Consider the following 22,049-nt stretch of genomic DNA (forward strand, 5'->3'; position numbering starts at 1 on the left):
CTTTACCTTATGCAGATACTAGGAGAGCACAGGGATATTCTCTCTATCTCCCCTATTTTTGTAAGGAAGTAGCTTCTGCTGCATCTGATCATATGCGTTAAAAGGCAGCATGTTACTTTTAGGCAGACTGAATCTAGTGATAGGGATAGAGCGTTTCTTTGAAGAAAAGTCCTAGAAAAATCCAGGCACAGGAATAAACTCCCAGTGAGAGTTTACTGAGATTTTGCTGCTCTTCTGTGTATCAGTAATAGAAGCAGACAATGGAGAGAATGGAAATTGATGTCATGCCCAGGGTGTATGTTTTGGGGAAAGATCAGAGAAGTTTTTGCATGTCATTGATGCTGAAAAGTGATCTCTGAATGATGCATTTCTCCTTATGGATTGCCTGTCTGGAGTTCTTCAGAGTATTTGGAGGTTGAAAAGGGACAGGAGGCGAGAACAACAATTCTGGTCACGTGGGATGTCCCCTGACTCTCATGTTGTAACATGTTACATGTCAGATTATCAAAGATATGGGAAAATTACTTGATTTTCGTATTGTTAATTATTTATGAGGAGACCAACTTTCAAACTGATGATACTGCCTACTGCTGTAGGGATATCTGCCTCTCTGATGTCCTATGTGGCGTTCTTAGGTTGGGCAGCTGGCTGTTACCTTTCTCAGGCAGGCAGGGTTGGGACTTGGGTCTGTTTGTCTACTGCATCTATCCACCAAGGGCTGGAGTTGGTTCAGCACTTGCAGATTTAGGGTCTCTTGAAGATAAAAAAAAAGAGTTAACTCTTGGCCAAGCAGCTTTAAACAAATACTGCCTAAGCTCTGTCAAGACTGCAATAACCTGGTGCTATGAGCTGTTCTCTGTCTTCATGCTATGCTGACCAGGTACTGCTTGTTGTCAGCAGTGGTGACTAGGTTTCCTGAAGCACATGGGTTCAATTAATGGCATTTGGAAAGATATGACACTGGAGTGGTCTGTTAGTCTGTCTAATTGGCCCTGGGAATTGGTAGCTGTGATTCAGCGGGGAGCTCCAGGCACTGAGTGGGAAACACAAAGTATTTTCCAGTTCAGTCTGCATACAGCATCAGTCACATTTCAGCGTTTATTAATATTAATTTAGAAGTCTCTGTGCTTTTAAACCATGACCTCTTTCATGGATATGTGATGTTGGGTAGCTTTCATCCTTTTTATTTTCTGCTTGAAAACTCAAGATCTTTTCCTCCAGTCATGAGAATGATTTCTTCTAGGTACAGTAAGCTTCATCATAACACCGCAGCTGAAAGTAAAGTGTTTTAGTAATTGCTGATAAATATATTTTCTTTTTTTTTTTTTTTTTTTTTAAAGCCCTGGAACAGTTTCGACTGACTTTGGAGAGTTTACCTGGGTAGTAAATATAGACTTGTTACCTGTGCCTTTGGTAGTCTGTTTGAGAAGACTCAGCTCGGAAACTTGCTTAACGTTTTAAAAATACAAATTTAAATGTGCATCCTCAGTTCTTGCAAAAGGCTGGCAGACTCTAATTGTTATGTTTTGTGTTATGAGTAGGTCACTATTATTTTTGTCTTCCAAAAAAAAGAAGGATGAAAAATTCAAGCACAGATGACAAAGACTTTATTGTTGGGTGATTTTTCTTTCATATATGGGGTATGATTAAATGTATGCTGTCAAAGAGAGACTTCTTTATAGGCTGATACTATTGATTAGTATTTGAGACTTGCCAGCAGCCTTATTACTTTATGTATAAAAATATCTAATAGAAAATTATTAAGTTGATGTTTTAGTTCCTATAGTGAGAACATTTCAGATATTCATCTCATATCGTTGTAGAAATTGCTTGGCTCAAGTAGATACCACAAAATCATGTTTTAATGATTTTTTTCCTTTTTCCATCTTTTATTTTTTTTCACAGTCACATGACACAATCAGCCACATTTGAAGACCCTCGAATAGAGAGCTGCCAAATAACCCCTCCAGCCCCTCGGAAAGTCGAAATGAGGAGGGATCCTGTGCTAGGATTTGGGTTTGTGGCTGGTAGTGAAAAGCCAGTTGTTGTACGCTCAGTAACACCAGGTATGTTTTCCTCGCCTGACCAGAGAAGCAAACTTGGACTTAACCTACTGAGATGAAACACAGTTAGAAATCTGAGTACTGTTAAAATATTCAGGCAGACAAAGTAACCACAAAGACTAGGTAGGATTTTAAGCTGTGTATTACCTGTAGTTTCCCTCCTTGCACTCATTTTTGAGCATTATGTAAATGTGTTAACAAAAAGCCAGTTTTAGGTTATTGCTCTAAGCCATTACTATTGTTTGCCTGAAAAAAAAGCTGACCCACTTCATTCAAGGAAAAAAGGTCTTCTTCCTGTTATGTTTATATTGGTTTGATGTCACCTTCATTGCCATTGAATCAGTGTTTTCTAGAGGTATGTTGAGTTATGAGATTAAAACTTACATATTTTTCATTCTTGTCATCAGCTTCCCAATGAGAACTAGGTTTCTAACCGTAATACTTGGTTCTAACTATAATATTTGTTTCAGAAAAAGAGAATGTTATAGCTGCTTTTTTTTTTTTTAAATGGATACTTCTTTGTAACTATGTGGCAAAAAGCCAGGTCAAAATAGATCCCTAAACATCTTACCTAGAGTGAAAATTAGTGAGGTTTGTGGTATTTTTGAACTTGCAGGGGATCAGACCTGGGACTAATCAGTCTCCCGAATAGTGGGCTCCTGCTCTCTCTATTTAAAAGTTCAGTTGTTGCGTAAAATTGCCGTGGAGCGAAGGGCAGGGATTTGACTTTGCTCTTGTTCGATATGTTCTCCAGAACCCCTGCAGAGAGCAGAGGGAGAGGCAAAATTGACTTTGTGAAGTTCTGATGTCATTTACCCACGTGTGTGCATTGATTATATTTGTATTGCTTTCAGATGAAGCAAGCAGTGTAACTAATATTTGAACTAGACCCAGACAGTTCTTTTCTCCTAGGTTAGCATTATCAATGTAGTTTTGTGTTAAAGTTCAGTTTGGAAAACGCGTTTGTTATATTCTGTTCCAAGTGAATAGGAGGAAAGATGAGTTCAGGACAACATTCTCCTACATGAACTTGTATCCATCTATGCTTGATATAGAGTGAAGTAAAGTTTTCAAACCAAACAGAGAAAAGGAACAGCATTAGCTCAGTTGTTAAGTGAATTGGTTTTGATACTGAAACATTTTCTTTTAAGACATCATCTTTATATTGCTAATATTATTTGGGTTTTTATGTATCATCATTGCAGAGTTTAAAGACTGAATACTAGATAGGATATATCTTTTCACTAGTGGTTGCGATGTCACACCCTCTTCTGGGCATGTAGTTTCTCTGAGAAGCAAAGAGTTATGTGCATTTTATAAAGTATAAACTCAATGTGCATTTCAACAGTGTCAGAATCCAAAGCACATAAACATGTACATGTCTGATTGTCTACTCAGACTAATGCTAAATATCTGTGTCTAACTGAAAGTGGGAATGTTCTGGATGTGCATAAAGCCTGTGTTCACCAGGTGGTAGGAATCCAGAGGAAAAGAGACTCAGAGACTGGAGGTATAGAAATTTACTGTCTTCAGATTGAAGGAAACAGGTTTGTTTTGCTCGGAACACAAAAGTCAGAGGAGAGACTGCGGATGGCTTTCAAATATGTAAGTGATTTCTTTTCAAAGGAAAAAGGAATAAGGTGTTCTCCAGTGTTACTTTGCCTGGGACAGTTGCAACAAGGAAGATCTGGTGTAGACACCAGGGAAAAAAAAATCCTGATCTTAATAGTAGTTAAACAGGATCATTTATTTATAGGAAAAGGAGTCATCATCAGGGTGGTCTTAGAATATCAGACAAACATTGATCAGGGATGAGTGAGGTATGGTTGATCACACCTTAAAGGGTGAATTAGGCCACCTCTAATGGATCCTTTTGGCCTTCCAGAAAATCAAGCTCTTAATTTTAGGTGGCTAGATGTGAGTTTGGAACTTAACTTGAGGAACTTCAGTAGAAGCCGCTAAGCCACTAGCTTTCAAGATTTTCCTGGTGAGGAGGTACTGATAATGTCAGAAATAGTGTTAGTGTTAAACATGCCAGTAGCTGAAGAAAAAACCACTCATGGTATGTGAACAACAGAGTATCTGTGCATTTACAATGGTCTGCTAACCTCTGCTTTTCTTTTCTTTTTTTTTTTTTTTCATTTGTCTCCAGGCGGCCCCTCTGAAGGAAAGCTTATACCAGGGGATCAGATCATAATGATTAATGATGAGCCAGTCAGCACTGCTCCAAGGGAGAGAGTCATCGACCTTGTCAGGTAGCTGATGTCCTGTCACTTAAACTATGAACCCGGTGGCTTAGTGCTTGTGCAGTCATTTGATAATACAGCAAGTCTTGCCTTCTCATGGCTGAGAAAAGAGAAAATAATGTTACTTCAGTCATAATGAAGAATGGTGAAGTATTTTAGTATTGAAATGAAGTGTCCTCCTAAATGTCCTCTGGGTAGCTGAAAAAATATAATAAGGTACTGGAATAGCTCCAAAATACTTGGGTATCAAAAGAGAAATAGTATTCTCCTGGTATTTGTTTTTGGTATGGGTGGTTGAAAAGAGCAAGGCATCTCCAGTCACTGTTGCTCTATTGTTTGGGTTTTTTTATATGAAGAAAATTCAGTCAAGTCTGTCTTATGTGAAGAAAGAAAGAAAATGTGGTGGGGTGATTTTCGAAAGCAAATGGGTGCATGTAAATGGGAATATGTAGGGAAGGTCAAAGAGTGTTTGGGTGGATTGCAGGTAGGTGAGTTTGTGTAAAAAGAGCAGGCAAGGCTGTGTAGATAGGAGACAGAAAACAAGACAAAGAAGTGAGTTTAGAGAGTGCAGGAAAGGAGAAATGTCAATATTTGTAATGGGATGTAGAAGGGAAGAAAGGACAGGGACTGACATGCTCAGGATGTAGAATAAGATGTGGTGTGGTTCACATAATAAGCTTTGCATTTGGGGTAACAAGAAATGTTTGTGCGTTGTATAGAAAAATGACTAATAATTAAGAAATTAAACACAAAAATTATTATTTTAAATTCTAGTAGCCTGGTTGCTGGACACCAGTTTTGTTTCTATGTTTTCTTTCTCATTGGTGTAAACTCTGAATTGATGGGTCTAGTCGATTCCTGGGAGATATTCAGGTTTTAACTGTGTGGGTACTTCTCAAAACATGTAGCTGTCAGTATTGTCAGTGTTATCCGTGCAATTTTGAAAAGTCACATTTGCTTCCAGAAATTTGGGCAAGAGGTGCAGTGATAGTTGTATTCCTCTTGCAGATCACAATTTGAGCAAATGGGTGCTCATTTGCTGGGATTTCAATTGTGAAGGAAACTTCCAAAGGAGATACGGAAATGGTAAAAAGATGCCAGCAATACTGATGCCTTTATCTGTGTTAGGCAGGTTTGAACAAAATACAACACATTTTTTGATTTTTTTTTTTTTTTTAAGTGTTAACCTGCAAGTTAACTAACAGAAACACAGCACATTGAGAGGGGACTTCAACACTCTTGGTTTTTTGTGACAAAGAGACCCCATGAACTGCAGGAACTGTCCTGTTCCTAATACATTTCTGTCCTATGCTCTGTATTGACCATCAGCATAAGCCTCACAGATGGGTCTTAAACTGATTTTTGATGTCGGTGTTTCTTCATAAAGCGATCACATTGCAGTCGTCGTTCTTTCCCTGATTCTTTGATAAGTAAGTAATCAGACTAGGATCTCTATCTCCTTTCTCTGATGCCAGCAATAAGAACAAGTACAATAGACTGATTAGGCCTGAAACAAACTGAAGTTTTTTGTGTGGCTGATTCTCTCTCAGCCTTCCAACAAGAAACTGAGTAAGAACGTCACTGTTCCCAATTATGTTGACTCCATGGGTAGCGCCTTAAATTAAGTGTTGTTGCATTTCAGGGGAAGCTTTTGGTGACACTTTTCTTACACTGTAATTCTACCTCTGCTCTCAAAAATCTGTCTGCCGTTGGGATTTGACAGAGGCTTTGGTAAGACTCAGAGTGAAATGTTTTGGAGTTGTATATTAAAGCATTTGAAATGAAGAGCTTTCTTTCCATGTCAGTGGGGACACCTGGAATGATTAAACACTGTCACTGTACAGTCCTGACACCATAGCAGAAGCAATTCTTTACATCAATGAAATAATTAATCCTTTCTGTATAGTAGAAGGTTTTCATATGGGTTAGATATATCTGCAACTTTGAAAAGGCTTGCTTTGTGTGCATTGAAGCAATTTTGAAATCTTGTTTTTCCAGATGGTAGCAGTGTATCTGTGGTTGGGAATGAATTATGTTTTAGATGCATAGGTTAGACAATGGGCATAATCAGAAAACCATAGAAGAAATTAAGTGGGATTTCTGGAGGTCATCCAGTCTAACCTCTTGCTCAAAGCGAGCTAGCGTCAAAGTTAGATGTGGCTGCTCAGCACTTGTCGAATCAAGTTTTTAGTGTCTCCAAAGATGGAGATTTCACAGCCACACTGGGCAGATGTTTCAGTTCTTAATCAGCGGCCTTTCAAACATGATAGAGAGCAGCTCTTGCAACACATGAGCCAACTCCCTCAACAGCCTTAGATGCATCCCATCTAGGCCCACAGACTTGTGAGTGTCCCTCTTGCTTAAGCAATCCCTAATTCAGTCTTTGTCTACATCTGTTCCTGAATTCTGAAACTAAGCTCAGGAACCAGGGTGGCAGTCCTTGCCACTAAAGACCAAAGCCAAGAAAGCATCGAGAACCTCAGCCTTTTCAGTGTCCTTCATTACGTTGCCTACCCCATTTAGCAGCAAGTTCATGTTTCCCTTGGCTTTCACTGCTGATGTAGCTGTAGACGCCCTTCACATCCTGTACCAGTTTCAGTTCCAGCTGAGCTTTGCGAACTCCATCCCTGCTTGGCCAGGTAGGGCTTCTCTGTTTCTCCTGGGTACCCTTTCTCCATTTCCATCTCTGGTTGGCTTCCATTTTGTGCTGGTCTCGGTCTGGCATTTCCTGTGGAGCCACACTGGTGTCCTGCTGTGCCTGCCCACTTCCTTGCAGGTTCGAGTAGACCATTCTGGCACTTGGAGGAGGCTCTCTGTGAGGATCACCGAGCTCTACTGGGCTGTGGCCTTTCAGAGTTGCATCCCACAGTGCCCTGGGCAAGCTGAAGTCTGCTCTTTAGCTAGAACTCCTCTTCCTCCTTTTCCTCAGGATCTTACACTGTGCCATCTTGTGGTCACTGCAGCCCATTAATGAAAAATTGATAATGCAATTTTTTTCTGTGTTTTTCCTGTGATTGCATGGTCTCTTACTGATGAGGTATAACGAAGTATATTTTATATTCTTGGTGTGAAATTCTGTAGCTATTTGTATGCAGCTTTCCCTCAAAGCTTTTTGTAAAGTCAAGAAACGATTTGTCTTTATAATTGCAGAGATTGTGGAAAAAAATAGTCTACTTTCCAATACAGACGTGAAAATTGTAATATGCCAAAGAGAAAAAAACCCAAACTGCATGAGAAAAAAACATGCAGATTTCATAACCGGCTGAACATCATGCTTTAACAAGCTTAACAAGACTCAAAACGTCCAAGGAAAAGTATATACAAATGTTAAACGTTAAGTCAAACTTGAATGTAAAACAGAGTTTTTAGTTTAATGCACTATTTAATCATTTTCCAAGAAAACATTGTCAGGACATTTACTTATGAAGAGAGATATGGTATTGAAGGAAAAGAAAACGCAAAAGAGAATTTCTGCTACGGTCTATCTTAAGTCCAAAAAATAAAAACAGAATCAGAATGTCCACCAAGAAGGGTGTCAGAAAAATGTCAATTAAATCTTTTTTCATTAGGAAAAAAGCATTTTGCTAAGCAATAAATGTGCTTTATTTCTAATTTTTCCACAAAATAAGTCAGAGCAGGGATTTTTGGATCATTTGGTTTTCTTCAGTCCTTTTCCTGTCAGCTCCAAATTTGTTGTGTACTATTTACTCCTACAGGATTAGAAATGTTTAGGCTGGTCTTTTAAGAAAGTCCCTTTTGTGTAATGGTTTTGGTACAGGAAAATGCAAGAAGATAAAGGGAGCACATAATACAGAAATTTTCATATTGTCTCTTTATTGCATTTTATTATTTTAATTATGTGTGTGCTTTTTAAAAATGCATTACTGAAAATAGGCTTCCTTAAGCAGAAAACTGTATTAAAGCCACATCTGCTGACTCCTGGGGGTACTGAACAAGAACCTGGTGAAAGATTTTAGTTTATTTTTTAAGAATTGAGGGATAGCGTTGTATCCTAGGAGGTCTCAGGTTTGGAGATTATCGGGGATATTCGTTACAAATATTCCCTGTAGGTCATTCTCATCCATCTAATTCTTGTGTCTCTGCTTTACTGGCAACATTTAATTAGTGTTCAAGTTGTCCTTTGAAAGCCAAAGTTGCAGAAATAGGAATACAGTATGGTTTGCAGAGTACATACAGACTCATTATTTCCAGGTAATGTTCAAGGGCTTTTGCACCATATTATGTTCTCCTGAGCTATTTTCAAGCACAAACCCAGAAGTCATGTTTATGGTTTCCCTTACAAAAGGAGGTCACCTTTATGAACACCACTTACAGCTGCAGTCTAGATGTGTTCCATTCAAGAAAGTAAGTTATTGAAGTTGGAAAAAGAGGAAGAAACAAGCCCAGTTTTCTGAATGTATGGTTACAGTCCAGACAAGGAGCAAACGAGCAAAATACTAAAGAAAGAAGACGTATCTGAAGTGCAGTCAGTTCAAAATTGTAGCAGGAGCTACTTATCTTGGTTATCTTTTACTGGTGATACAAATTCTGTGGCTTAAAGCTTTTCACGCATGCTTAACCGTAAATACTTAGAGGTAACGTTAAAGTTATTGCATAATGTAGCAATTTTTTGCATATTTGAAGGTGAGCAACAATGCAAAACTAACAGAAGGTATATTAATGTACTGTATCAATTAATTGGTTTTTCAGAGGTGCGGGTATTTCATTATCATTGGCTAATGTTAAATTTGTCTTTTTAAGAATCAGTTTAACCAACCAAGCCTTTTGATACACTTAAAGAAATATATCTAACAAATAATTTGCCTTATAATATGTTTATAGGTAATTTCTATAACTGAATGACTGATTTGCTTATCTTAGGTTGTACTGAATATGCATCAGCCTACAAGGATCCCAGCCTATGTAAAATGTCTATTTAGTAAGATATTTTACTGAAATTTGAAGTGACATGCAGATGTACTGCTTACCCTATAAAGCAAACTCTGAGTAAGGCATGGTAGTGGTATTTTGTTCATACTTCAATTAAAATAGTTATCCAGGCAGCCTGTGAGGAGTGACAGGCACCTGAAGAGGGTGATCCATCCGAGATACTTGTTTTGGAATAAACTACTCTATTGCAGAAGGCTTTATTTATGCATTGACTGAAGAAGGAGTGCAGAAAACTATCTTAGAATAGAAAGCTGACTTCTAGGTTGCTAAATTAGGCTAGATTAATCTGTTCCTTGGAACAGTAACAGCAGTAAATTTGTATTTGACGTCCTGTGGAATTCCACTAAAAGGCTTTAATTGCAAAGTGAGAACTGGAAAAGGTGAAATTCATTAAGGGCTTTTCTTTCTTGTTGACTCTGTTTTCTATTTAAAAGAAATGACTCAAAGACCTTTCTGAAATAACTCTTGCTTTGGCAAGTTAATATCATGGCAAGTTTTCATCAAGAGGATCTGGAGGATTCTTTCAATTCTGCAGTAGAATTTCTGTTTTAATTTTGTGTTACCAGAAGGCTGGAGAGAAGGAACCCTCCAGGATTTCAGGCTGCGTGTTGCATTTTAAGTGCTAACATGAATTTAATCAGTACTGACCCTTCCCACCATCGTCATGGAGTGGATGAGGATTCTGTCGCTGCCATTTGACTCCATGTGTGTCAGGAGACCAGTTTGCTTTCTCTGCATCGTCATAGCTAAATGAAAATGCAAAAGGGAGCCCAGTGGCAGTGCCTGTCATCATTGTCTTCTCATAGCAGCTGACAATGCCACTTTTCAAATGTCTCTAGCCTCATCTATGTTTCATATATTGGATCAAGCAATTTTGGTGGACTTAATATTAAAGACATTCTTTCTTTGTGAACTTCATGGAGAAATATCAAGCATATTAAGCTATTAGCTGTGATAACTGCTTAGCAACCGAGAATCTTGAAACCTGCTTTTCCTGAAAAACCAGTCATGTGGACCTTTTAATCTGAAGATACTCCATTATACTCCCAGTTTGGTATGTGAATCTAGAGGATACACCCATTTTCTTTCAGTCCTTGATCTATGAATTGCTAGTGGTTTGTGTTTTAGATACATAATACTGAACAGAGGGACAAAATTTTCTGTAGGAGCTTTACAAGTGACATCAATGGAGATAAGCTTTCTGACAGGGCATTTAAGTAGCTACCTCTAATCAAGTGGCCAGGCCTAGAGCTAGGAGTGGGGATATGAGAACTCAGTTCCTGTCTGACTTGAGGGGTGTTGTTAGATGTATGCCTTCTACCTTTTGAGGTGTTCCTGCAACATAATACAGAGATAACTTAAGTACTTTAAATCAGCTGCTTCAACCTAACTGAGAGCGCACAAATTTAGTATTGTCTGCTTTACCTTTTTTTTTGGCTGCCATGGTGAGGTGCTTCTGGTACTTGAGCTAATATATTGAGAGCTAATTCAGATCTCGCTAGATTTTAAATATTAATCTGTAATATGTTTCAGAAATGCTCACCTACCTTTTCAGAGTTAAGCTGACGAAAGCTGTATAGGGATATTACTTGTTGTTAAAATCAATAGCAACTGTGGAAATGGTTCTCTTTTAAATCTGTTGTATCTGTGAAAGCGTGCAGTCTCATATCCTGGCTCTGTTCTTAGCAGAAAGTTGGCTGTCATGGTTTAGACAGGTTTGAGCTCAATAATTCATATGTTTGGAATGCTGAGAACTTATATTACAAGTTTCTTTTCATGTTCACCATGGTGGATGCCCCCTGGAGTTATCAAGTCTAGAGTCTTTTTGAAATTCCAAGGCTTGATGTGTCATCCAGTTGAAATGTTATGTCACTGTCTTACTCTGTTACCCTCTAGAAAGAGGAGTCAGCCGTGATGAATTTCAGGTCAGCTGTTCGCTAACAGGTTGCTTTATGATAACTGAATGCAAGAACATGGACAGAGATGTGAAACAGCTGTGCCCAAAGCACAAGCGACTGTACAATATGCCTTCTTCAGATGCGAACCAGCAATGTTGCTCTCATTATCTTGTTCTGACATGCAGGCTTACTGCTTCTCATACACCTAAACAAGAGCATTGGCTTGTCTGCATGGAGGATTTACTTTGAAGCCAGATGCACTGATGTGAATGTTTCAAAGTAATTGTTTCCGTGTAAAGTCACACAAATGAACACCCAGCTTAGGGTTTATTATGAATTAACCTTTCCACGTGATGGGTTTCCTCTATACTGTATGCTCTGCAATAGATGTTTATCCTTCTTTGTGCTGTCACTGCAAGCCCCATCCATCAAAGGATTACTTCCTGTTGGAATATGTAGCAGGAGGTACCTAAAAATCTCATGTCCTGTGTTTGGGGTGAGGAGGGTTAGAGAGGAGGTGTCAAACCACAGAAATCTCATCATGATTTCTCTTTACCAACCCCATTATCTGTCTCTTTTTGGGATGACATTTCCAAATCATAAAATATTATGTTGGGGAAGCCAGCCCTCCACATCATGCCGTTGGTACTTGAATATTGTGTGGCTCATGTCGGTGCCTTGAGGACATTACTACAGGACAACTACACTTACACAAGACAAGCACTGTGATGTGGAGCAGTTTAATCATCAGAAAGCAGAAAACAGGGAGGAAGACAAGACAGAGACAGCTTCAGGAGCTTGCTTGGGAAGTGCCAGTCTGTGCAGAACAGTTTCTGGTCTTGGAGAAGCAGTACAGGCTGGCAGAAGGGGTTTGTGCTGTGCATGTGGGGCTGCCAGCAAGTAGTGACTGTGAAGTATGAAGATGACAGAGGTGGCTTCACCAGCACGTGCACAGAACTCACAGAGCAACTCTGCCTTTCCAGAAGGGTGTGGCTGGCCTCACTGGGTAGTTTACAACTCCCTCATCCTGCCAGTCGGTTGCTGGCTGATTCAGCACATCCACATCAGCTAATGAAGCTATTGTAATGGAAAGCATGGCCATTTTTGAGAAGATGCAATAGTTGCATGGTATAAGGCCTGTGATGCTTTGTGGAGGTTTGTGTTACACACAATGTGAACAGTGATGGCATCAGCATTCCCTTTCATCCTGAGACACTGCTGGACATATGGATCATAGAGAATATGGGTTTTATTTGCTGATTAGCTTCAGGATGACAGAGAAACACTTCTTTAAAAGACTGACAGATGGATGACAGTATCAAGCAAAAGGCTTGTAGTTACTATGAATTATACTCAAATGATGTATTTTGATAGAAAGACAGCAAAGGTATGTCAAGAGCTGGGAGGCAAACAGGGTGTTTTTATGGTTTTGTAAGTTGATCCTTGGAGGGCTGTGTCTGCTACAGGTGCTATCAGGGAAAGGCAAGAAGATTTTACGCTCCTATTTTTAGGGAATACTGTTTTGGGGGTGGCAGTTTTATATGCACCCGTGCTTATAGGAAATGTAAAAGGTAATTTAAACTGTTGAGAGAGAGGGATGAAAAGACTGTGACCGATTTGCAACTTCTTGTATAGTTTCATGAATTTGAAATACCGTTGGTCTTTAGTTGTTAGTTCTGTAGAAGCTCCTGGAAGTGTCTGCATTTGAAGGGTTTTGTGCATTTTACAAAAACTCATCTGTTTCTCTAATTGCAGAAAATAAAGCTAGCATAACTGTTAGTGTGGTGGCTTTGTATGTCTTTTTTATAGCACAGTGAGAACAGAGGGGGAAGAAAGCAGAAATGAATGAAAAAGCTTTTAAAAATCTTCAACCATGTAATTGGAAAATATGAATAAACTGAAGTCTTAAGCCGTTCTCCGTGGGGCTGCTCAGATACTATGGGCAGCTGGCATGTTGAGTGGTGGTGTAATCCTGTGTTTGCAGTTAAGGGAGCACTTTTTTTCTCTGTCAAGGTGGAAGCAGCACTCCCTGGGGTGGGAAGAAGATAAGGAGAGTGACTGAGAAATGGGTAAAACACAACTTGGAGCAAAGTGCTATGGAGAGGTCGTGGTAACTCATGGTCCATTGGTATAATGGTGTAATTTTATTGAATTGTGTAATGGAAAGCTGACTCAGGAGTTCCTGAAGATGGCAAGACCTTTCTCTGGCTCTTTTGCGTGCTGATGCTGTGTCTTCCTGGCTTTCTGACTCTCAGAGTTAGTTTTTAGTATCATAATCCTATGTATTTCCCTTAAATGTACTCCTACATTTAATCTATTAAGTAAAATAAAATGAAGAATAGTGCCCTCTGAAGCTGTATGCACCTGTAAGGTGGCTGTCCCTCATAACATTAGGGTCCAGTGACAATTGCTATCTCTACACTTCCATTTGGTATCCCTGCTCTGACATCAATGTTGCCTTTCAGTCAAAAGGCATGTGGGGGTGACAGTGCTTGACACCAGTAGCTTATAATTTCTCTATGGAACTGGAAAATTAGAAAAATAGTAGAGATGAGAAGTACCTGGCTGAATACTGGTCTGATAAAACTCTCTCAATCCAAACTTCTTTTTGATTCAGAGATGTCTAGACTTAATTGTGTTGTAAGAAAATTACATCTGGGTCTCAGTTGACTTTAACTTTTTATGACTCTTTTTGTGTTGGCAAGGCCTAATTTTTTTCTGGAAGCTTTTTCAAAAATATAGAGAAATAAGATCAAAAGGTTTAAGATTGTCATTAGTAAGTCCTTTCTCTTTCCTGCTTCCCTCCAATGAGAATAATTTTATGACTCAGACTCTCTCTTAGCAGTTGATAGTATATTGTAATTGGAATGGAAATGTTGCAGGGACTTCTGTGTTGGTTGATGGACTAGAAAACGTAGAACACAGAATTAGATCATATTTTAAATTTAGCAATAGTACAGCCAAGGAGGACTCCCAAAATTGCCAAGACATCCAGTATCTACATCTAACTATCTGATATGCCCAATCAGAAGATTAGTTAAAGGAGAACAGTTTTACATATTTTAACTCATCACTCCCCAAAGTGAGATTCTTCAGTTAAATATTACCACTGATTGGGATGACTCTGGGTCGTAGTGGAAGGTCAAAAGGCAAAACCAGCTTCTCATTAAACAAAGGACCTGAGACACAGACTAGCAGAAAATAAAAATGACTTAAAGTAAATTAATTTTTAAAAAATATTGAATGCTTCAAAAGGCAGCTTAACGCAGTAGATTTCTGTGGGATTTATTAGTCAACTCTTCCTGGTTAGATTTCTAACGTGACAATTGATCGTCTGTAATTTATTACAAGCAACACGTGAAAAATAGTGTAAGAGAAGCATTTTAGCTTCCACTTTAGCTTTTTTTAGGCGTTTTCCCAAAGATACCATTCTCTGTTTGACTTTTTGCTAGACTTGAAACATCCAACTCTTTGCAGACCTCCTGGAAGCAGCAACAGAAAGAAGGGAAGGATATATCACTTGTATTTCACAGCAGGTGACTTCCAAAGGATGTTGGTCTTAGTCTTACTTTGCCTTCATCTGAGAAACCGAGAAGTAAGAAATATCAAAATAGAAACGGTGAATACCAAAACAGAGACTGCAGAGATAAACCCACATTGCCATCAACCTCCATGACCCCAAAGGCATATTTCTTACATAGTATGTGCTGAAATGTTAATTGTTCTGTTACTTCTTATTCCTCTTCATGCAGACTAAAGCTTAGTGTATTTTACTTCCTGCATAAGGGAAAATCCCTGCAGTCCACTGTCTATACTGTTAAATAAAGTAATTTAGCTTGGTTGGAGGTTCAATTAAAACCAAATTTGTTCAGCTTATGAATCAAACAAGACTCCAGGAGAGGCAAAGGTTTTGTCATCTTATGTGATAGAACTTACCCATTTTATGATGATCGCTTCAGCTTTTCAGCAGGTCTGTTACTCAGAAAGCAATACGCAAAAAGGCAGTTCTTCTACAGAAGAAAATTGGTTGCTATAGCAGTTTAAAATCCTTGAGGTCATCTGTATTTCATAAAAACTTGTAGGAGTTACGAGGTTTAATCATTGCAGTGAAATCTTTGTTCCATACATTGTCTTTCTGCTCAATATTCTTTCCTATGCGTCATTACAGTGTGCCTGAGACTTAAAAGGGAAATATCATCTGCCTAAGAGTTTATCAAGAATAATAGCAACAACTCTCAACTTTGGAAGACAGCAAAAAATTAAAACTATTCATTAATTGAGTTTGCAGTCCAGTTTCTTTTTAATTCTTTATCTTGTGTCATTCTTCTTACTGCTCAATTTTACATGGAAATTATACTTTTGTGACCAGAAATACCCTTTTGTTCTGCATCATATCTGAAATTCTGTTTGTGTTCAAAGCCTTTAATTAAATATTAGAACAAATGCGTTAGTAAAGATACTGCTTTTTTGTCCTTAAAAAGTATTGAAACAATTTCTTAGTGTTCTACACCAATTATAGTCATGTTACAGCATCCAGCATGCTTGTTGGGGTCATTAATAATTCATACAAACTGCCATGGGTTTAAGGAAGGAACTATACCTCATATTGACATATGGGAGTGCAAGAAAACTCAACATACTCTTTTGCAACCATTTTTTTTTTGTTGGGGAAAGAGGAGATTGTATTATTTATGCTCTGAGGTACATAGACTGAGGATACAGTTTGCTACTGTAAGTCTTAGGGCTGTTTATTGGACAAATAACGTATCATAAGCATGCAGTGTGTCTTCTGCACGGTATGTGTGCATTTGATATGTTTGTATGTATGTATATAGAGAGAGATGAATGTGATTCATAAAGCTTCATTGTCATGGATTTGGGGGGGGGGTGTTACTTAGAAACAAGAACCTGAGGTTCTGCAGCTCATTTAAACCAAAAGCTTATGGTGACACTATGTATGGTTTGTACCAGCCAGTCTGTTATAAGGGAAGTTGTGTTACAGAGTTTTAAAATATTTATTTGAAATATTTCCTGTGTCTCTACCTAAAATTGATAAATAAAGAGTGCCAATTCTGACATATCATTGTGATTCTCTTCAGTATTCATGTCTTATTTCAGTCTTACAAGGAAAATACATGTTAAAATAGAGAATAATGTGAATATAGGGGTGTTTTAATAACCCTTATAATTTTATGAATATTACTAATTTTATGGGTTTTTTTAAAGAGTATTAGTGTTCATGCCATATACAGGCTAGCTATGGATGGATGGATGGATGTATACTGCATCCATTCATTTCTCTAAAGAAATACCTTACAGTTAATTTAATAATAATAACTGTACCTAATACAGTTAATTTAATCCCTTTGGGGATTGCCTCACCCACAGGAGAAGCTGTGGGTGTCATGAGGCTGTTGTAAGTGAGGCAGCAACAGCCGGAGCTACAGCTCCTGTGAGATGCTGAGGAGTTCAGGAAGGCAGAGGTGGAGGTCAGCGTGATCCAAGGCAAAGCTGGTACCTCAAGGCTGGCAAACTAAGAATTTCAGCATTTTATAATAGAGTGTTCCAGATGGAGCAAAAATACTGCTGAGGATACTGAGCCACCCTCACTGTCCTCAAGCAAAACCTCTCAGGATTTTCTGTCCTTATGGTGCTGTCCACTGGGGCGCGGTGGACTCCTGCGCTTCCAGGAGTTTACTAGGGAAGAATTCTGGGGGCTGTATCCATCTGAAGACTTCTGCTGCTGGGTTATGAAACCCAAGTGTCCACCCACTGGGCCTGTGGACCAAATACCACGTCTGCCCTCTGACAGGGGCCATATATTCATCGTTGTCTCACTCCAGCCCTGGAAGAGCAGTGGTGAGCTCCCGAGCAGGTGGAAACATGTCTTGGCCAAGAGAGTGATGGAGCCCAGAACCTGTAAGATAACACTTTCCAGTCCTTGAGCTGAGAGGTTGCATGGGCAGGGTGCAGAGGGGCCTTTGGGGAATGGGACAGTATGATCAGGGAAGAGACTGACTGTGGGAAAGGGGAGGTGGTTGAGGAGATCGTGGGAGAAGATTACATATAGGGCATCAAGGTTGATATACATGGTGCCTGCCTCTCAGAGGCAGTCCTGCTGTCCGTTGTGTGTTTTGACTAGGGATGGCAGTCCTTCACGGTCCACTCTTTTTGGGTTGACTTCCTTGCAAGCTGTTGATCATGCATAGCATTTGGTAGAGCAGCTTCAAAGAAATCCTGTGGTGCTTACCCTCTTGTAGTTAGTTAACTGTCTGTGCAGTGTGGTGGTGCAGTAACTTCACACTGGGTCTTTCCACCTCTAGCTGACAGCACCACTGTCACGTGGCAATAGCTGGCCAAATTCCAGAAGTTCAGTTAGTGAAAGGAGCTTTGGACGTCATGCGTTGGCATTGCAAGGCAGGTGCTATTTCCCAGAGCAGTGTGTTGAGTATGGCCTCTGGTGTTAAAAGCTTTGCTTCAGAAGCAACCTGGCCAAGGTGGAGTGTAGAGTGGATATGCCTGTTGCTTGGAGCAAGTGAATTAAAGCTGTTATCGTGAGCTTCCTGTTTTGATCCCCTTGGCTCACAGAACTGAAGCTCAGCCTAGGGTGAAACTACCAAAAATCTGTTAAGAGGCAGCATTTCGTGCCTCAGCTTGAGATTGCATTAAATAATTTATTGAATCTGACCTTTCAGAGTAGTACGTTGTAGCTAACAGAATGAATATAAAAAGGATATAAAAAGGTGAAGAATATCCAGTGGAAGTAGGAAAGTAATACAAACTTTATATATAACCATAGAAGGTCTGCAGTCCTGTCTGTTCCTGAAAGTGTGCCGGTAATTGGACATAGTTTGGGAAGAGCAGCAAAAATGAGCCATAAGTTGCCCCTTTTATGAGAGACATAAGAAGCTCAGCCTCGTTAGGTTACTGGAGGAGGGATCAAGGTAGCTTTATTTGGATGTGGACATCTGAACAAGGAGGAACTTGGATAGCAGGGACCTCTTCAACTTGGTAGGGAAGGGCAGTCCAGCCCTACAGGACTGCAGCTCGCAACACCAAGAGAGATAAGAGCGAGCGAGCTGTGGTCATTCACCATTATTTCAAGTCTTTAAATGAGGATCTTGTATCTGTTTGGAAAGATGGGCTGCAGCTCAAGCAGAAGTTACAGCCTTCACAAAACACCTAGCAACTATGGTTAAGCAAGGAAGTTTGTGTTTTGCAGGAAGTCAGATGTAAGGTGTATGTTGGTCTTCAGACCTTTGAAAGCATAGGAATAATAACACCGCCTTATCTCATAGCTGAATTCTGACTATGAGCAGCTCAAAAAGCTGTGCTCAGTTCCTGTGGAATTATCAGCCCTTACTGGGAAGGTGTGACTTTTCTGGGAAGGTGTGACTTTTCCAGCAAGGTGGCGAAGCGAATAGCCCTATCTTACAGCAGTAACTTTCTGCTCTTGGTCTCTTGCTTACTATGCTCGTATTCTGTCTACCTGAACTTACCATCACAAAGAGTATCTTTCAAAGGCTTGCCTGTAACTGGATGTGTTCGCCTGCCTTGCAACCTCACCAGGTATCAATGCTATGCAGGACCTGACTTCTTTTTTTTTAGGTTGGTTTTTTTTTTCCTTTTTTTTTGAGGTGTGTGTTCTTTCACTGGAGCTAGTGAGCCGTGTTTTGAGTTTTGGAAGTGAAATGCATTATGATAAGCAGTTACTTTTCTGGTAGACACAGCTGAACATACACAGTTTACAGTGTGTTTCCTTCAGCTTTTAGTTTTGGTTTTTTGTTTTTGTTTTTTTTTTTTCTTTTGCACTGAGTGCTTGCAAAAGTTCTGGTTTGGCAATTATAGCTCTGAATGTCAGAAACAGTAGGAAGAAATAATAATTTGGGTTGGTTGTAACATGGTGAAGATTATGACAAAAGTGAGTTCATCTGATAGGATTTACTGATCTAAGATTCAGTTTTTATTCGAGCAACAGTTTGCTTACAGTAGGATTTAATTACTCCTAATGTCTTGATCAGAAAGACGACATTTTACCAAACGGCAGCCTGCAGTAGGTACTTTGAATAGCTACTTTACTGCACATTTTTTAAATGTATCGATACATTACACTTCATATATTCCACAGAAATTATAGTCTATTGAGTAAATAGTAAACTTTAAAAACCTATTCCAATATGTGCTTGTATAAGTGTTGATAGATGCTTCTGAGCAGTTAAATTGTCTCAAGCAAAAAATATTGGGATTTTGAATTGCCTGCTGTCTCCGTAGTACTGTCTTCATGACAGATTACCAATATCTCCATGAGAGTTTTTCCTTCAGCTGCTGCTTTAGGATAATTACAGTGCTTCTGCATATATGTCATTAACAATGAGGGGAAAAAAAAGCTCTTGTCAAGGCTGTTCATTTAGATGTCTGATGCATGAGGCAGGATAATATGAATTTCCCAGTAGGATACCGGTTGCTGCTCATGGTGCACCACCAATGCACTGTTCCGTTATTTCAGAGAACGTAATACTATTATAAACATGGAGTTTTATGTCTAGCTTAAAGTATAAAGACAAATGTCAGTGGCTCTTCAGTCAAAAATACATTTGCTGTGATAGCTGTTTAACGATACTGTTATTGTAAATAGGGCAACAAAACACCGCATTTTACAATTATTAGATATGATACAGTGGCAGTGGTAGTGCTGTTTTCCCCTATCCTGCCAGTGCCAGATCTATTAAAACTCTTGCACATTAAACAGTCAAGTACAAATAAAGCAGTTACATAGCTTTGTAAATGAATTAATTTTTATTTACCTGATATAGATGATGGATTTGGTTTTGTGGGCACAGAGAATAATGCCTGTTTTATTTTTTGTTTAGGGAGAGCTCTAAACATGATTAATATTCTGTATGTTGAATCTATAAATGCTAAAATGTATACTGCCTGCTTCTAGAAATACTTTCTTTTGCTTCCTGGTAAGAAGTGCCTACTTGTTTAAGGCTATGTTAAGGGAAACATATGACAAAGATCTCTTAAAAGTGACAGGAAGGTGTTACTTTGCCACCTGTGCTTAGTTTTCTTGGGAACTGCAGAGCAATGTTCATCCTCCAGCAAAATGGATCTGATCCAAAGCCTGCTGAAGATGGTGGAAATCTTTTGATGGATTTCAGGGGGATTTGGATCAGGCTGTTTACGGATTACCCCATGGATTACTTGTAGTGACTCTACTTGTAGCCTGCCAGTTTATTTAAGATATAGCTGTCAAACGGCGGAATAACACACTTTAAAAAGCATTTACCTATTTGATCTAGGGTAATTCAAGGAATGTTTTTTTGACATGCCACTCCTGGTGGCTACCCATGCCAGCCACTGCAGCTCCCTTTCCCATCACTCTTCCTAATTCTCTCCTTTCACTTTCCCATCACTCTCCCTTCTCTGAAACTAGGTGCCTGCCAAGGGTTTCAGAAAACTCAAGGTGAAAATTAGGTATTTCAAGTAGGCCAAACCTATTTTTAAGGTAATGCTGTATATTGCTAAACAAAACCATAGAGGAGCGAGACATTGGAGGAGTTATTAGTGTTAGGCTTTATGACTGTACAAATGGCAATAAATGACAGTTGTAAATAACTGAAAACGTGTAGAGGTTTAAAATTTTTGTGGTTGTTTTGTGCCTCAGGAGGATGGACTGTGCACTGGCTTTTCAGTGCATCACTCTCTGTACCAATTTCACATCAGCACCTCTGAGGCAGGGTGCAGAGGCTCATGTGGCACAGCGGAGGGCTATCATAGCTTGCAATAGCAGCCTTCAACTTCTTCTAGCTACAAGAGAAGAAAAACAGTGGCTATTTTTTGTGTAGTAACTGAACAGTAGCAGGCAGTCGGAAGTCTTTTCCCTGTATTTCTTGCATGAGTCCAAATTAAACCGTTAGGTAATTTTATTATGAGTCATGGTATTCCTGTGAATGGGTGAAAATCCCAGTCTTGTTTAAGTGGAAGAACCCAGTCCTGTTGACTGCAGAAAGAGCATAAAATCATGAGCTCTGAAAGACCAAAAATGTGAAAACGGAAGATACAAGTTTATCATAGCTGGTGTCATGGCTTTTAAGTCATGGTAGGCTTTGATACACCATCATTTAATGCATGAGTTTGGCAGCACTGGGATAAAGTTTCTGATATAAATCAGTTCATCTTCTTTTTATGGAGGCTGTTTTACTATGAAAAGAGGTTAGAGGGGGAGGAAAGGGAGACCATCTCTAGGAGAGCTGCCTTTTCCACATCTCCTCTGCTACTCCTGTCTTTATCCTCTTTCTCACAAGTGTTATGTGTAGTTTAACCATTTTATCTGATAGATTGTAAGAAGTACCTTTACAAGCATCATCACTACCATCTTTTCAACAATAATAATAATGAGAAAGTTTTTGAAACCAAATTTCATTGCTTTTCACGTTTCTGTTTTTACTTTCCTTAAGTTAGTTTGTTTAATTTTCCGGTCTCCAGTCCAGTGTTAGGAAACCCAAAGCAGGCTGAATCAGAAATGTCTCCCTATTTCAAATTCTCACCTATTAAAATAGAGCTTAAATAAGTAAAACAAAACATGTGGTTAATTGATAGCACTCTTCTTTACAGCATATGTTGTAATGTGGTTTTCAGTGAAATCTTCTCCCTTCCTGAGCTAAGCATTTTGTGCAGAGAAAGTTCATTAGACTCAGGACTTACAGGTGCATTCCATATAATAGATACTTCAGTGGTGATTGCTGAAGTTCAGGAGGACTGTGATGAGGAGCAAATGTCAACCAAAAATGTCAGTACTGTGTGTGCGGGGTAACCTCTGAATGTGAGCATTATCACAAGCTTTTATGAAACAAATTAATCACTTGGAAGAGGAATTCAGCAATTTAGGA

General features: G+C 39.1%; 1 protein-coding gene across 3 annotated transcripts in view; it reads left to right on the forward strand.

Moving 5' to 3' along the window:
- FRMPD4 (FERM and PDZ domain containing 4) overlaps positions 1–22,049 on the forward strand; it is a 409,280-nt gene that overhangs the window by 342,411 nt on the left and 44,820 nt on the right. For 2 of the 3 annotated variants that reach the window (XM_086461061.1, XM_086461202.1), the window contains exons 3-4: positions 1,906–2,066; positions 4,216–4,318. In XM_086461061.1, the coding sequence (XP_086317187.1) occupies positions 1,906–2,066; positions 4,216–4,318 (264 nt within the window). Of the gene's footprint in view, positions 1–1,905; positions 2,067–4,215; positions 4,319–22,049 lie in introns of those variants that run through there. The other variant, XM_086461127.1, reaches the window with a different exon arrangement.

Source organism: Leptosomus discolor, chromosome 1 (assembly GCF_034619465.1).
Source record: "Leptosomus discolor isolate bLepDis1 chromosome 1, bLepDis1.hap2, whole genome shotgun sequence".
NCBI classification, from domain to species: Eukaryota; Metazoa; Chordata; class Aves; order Leptosomiformes; family Leptosomidae; genus Leptosomus; species Leptosomus discolor.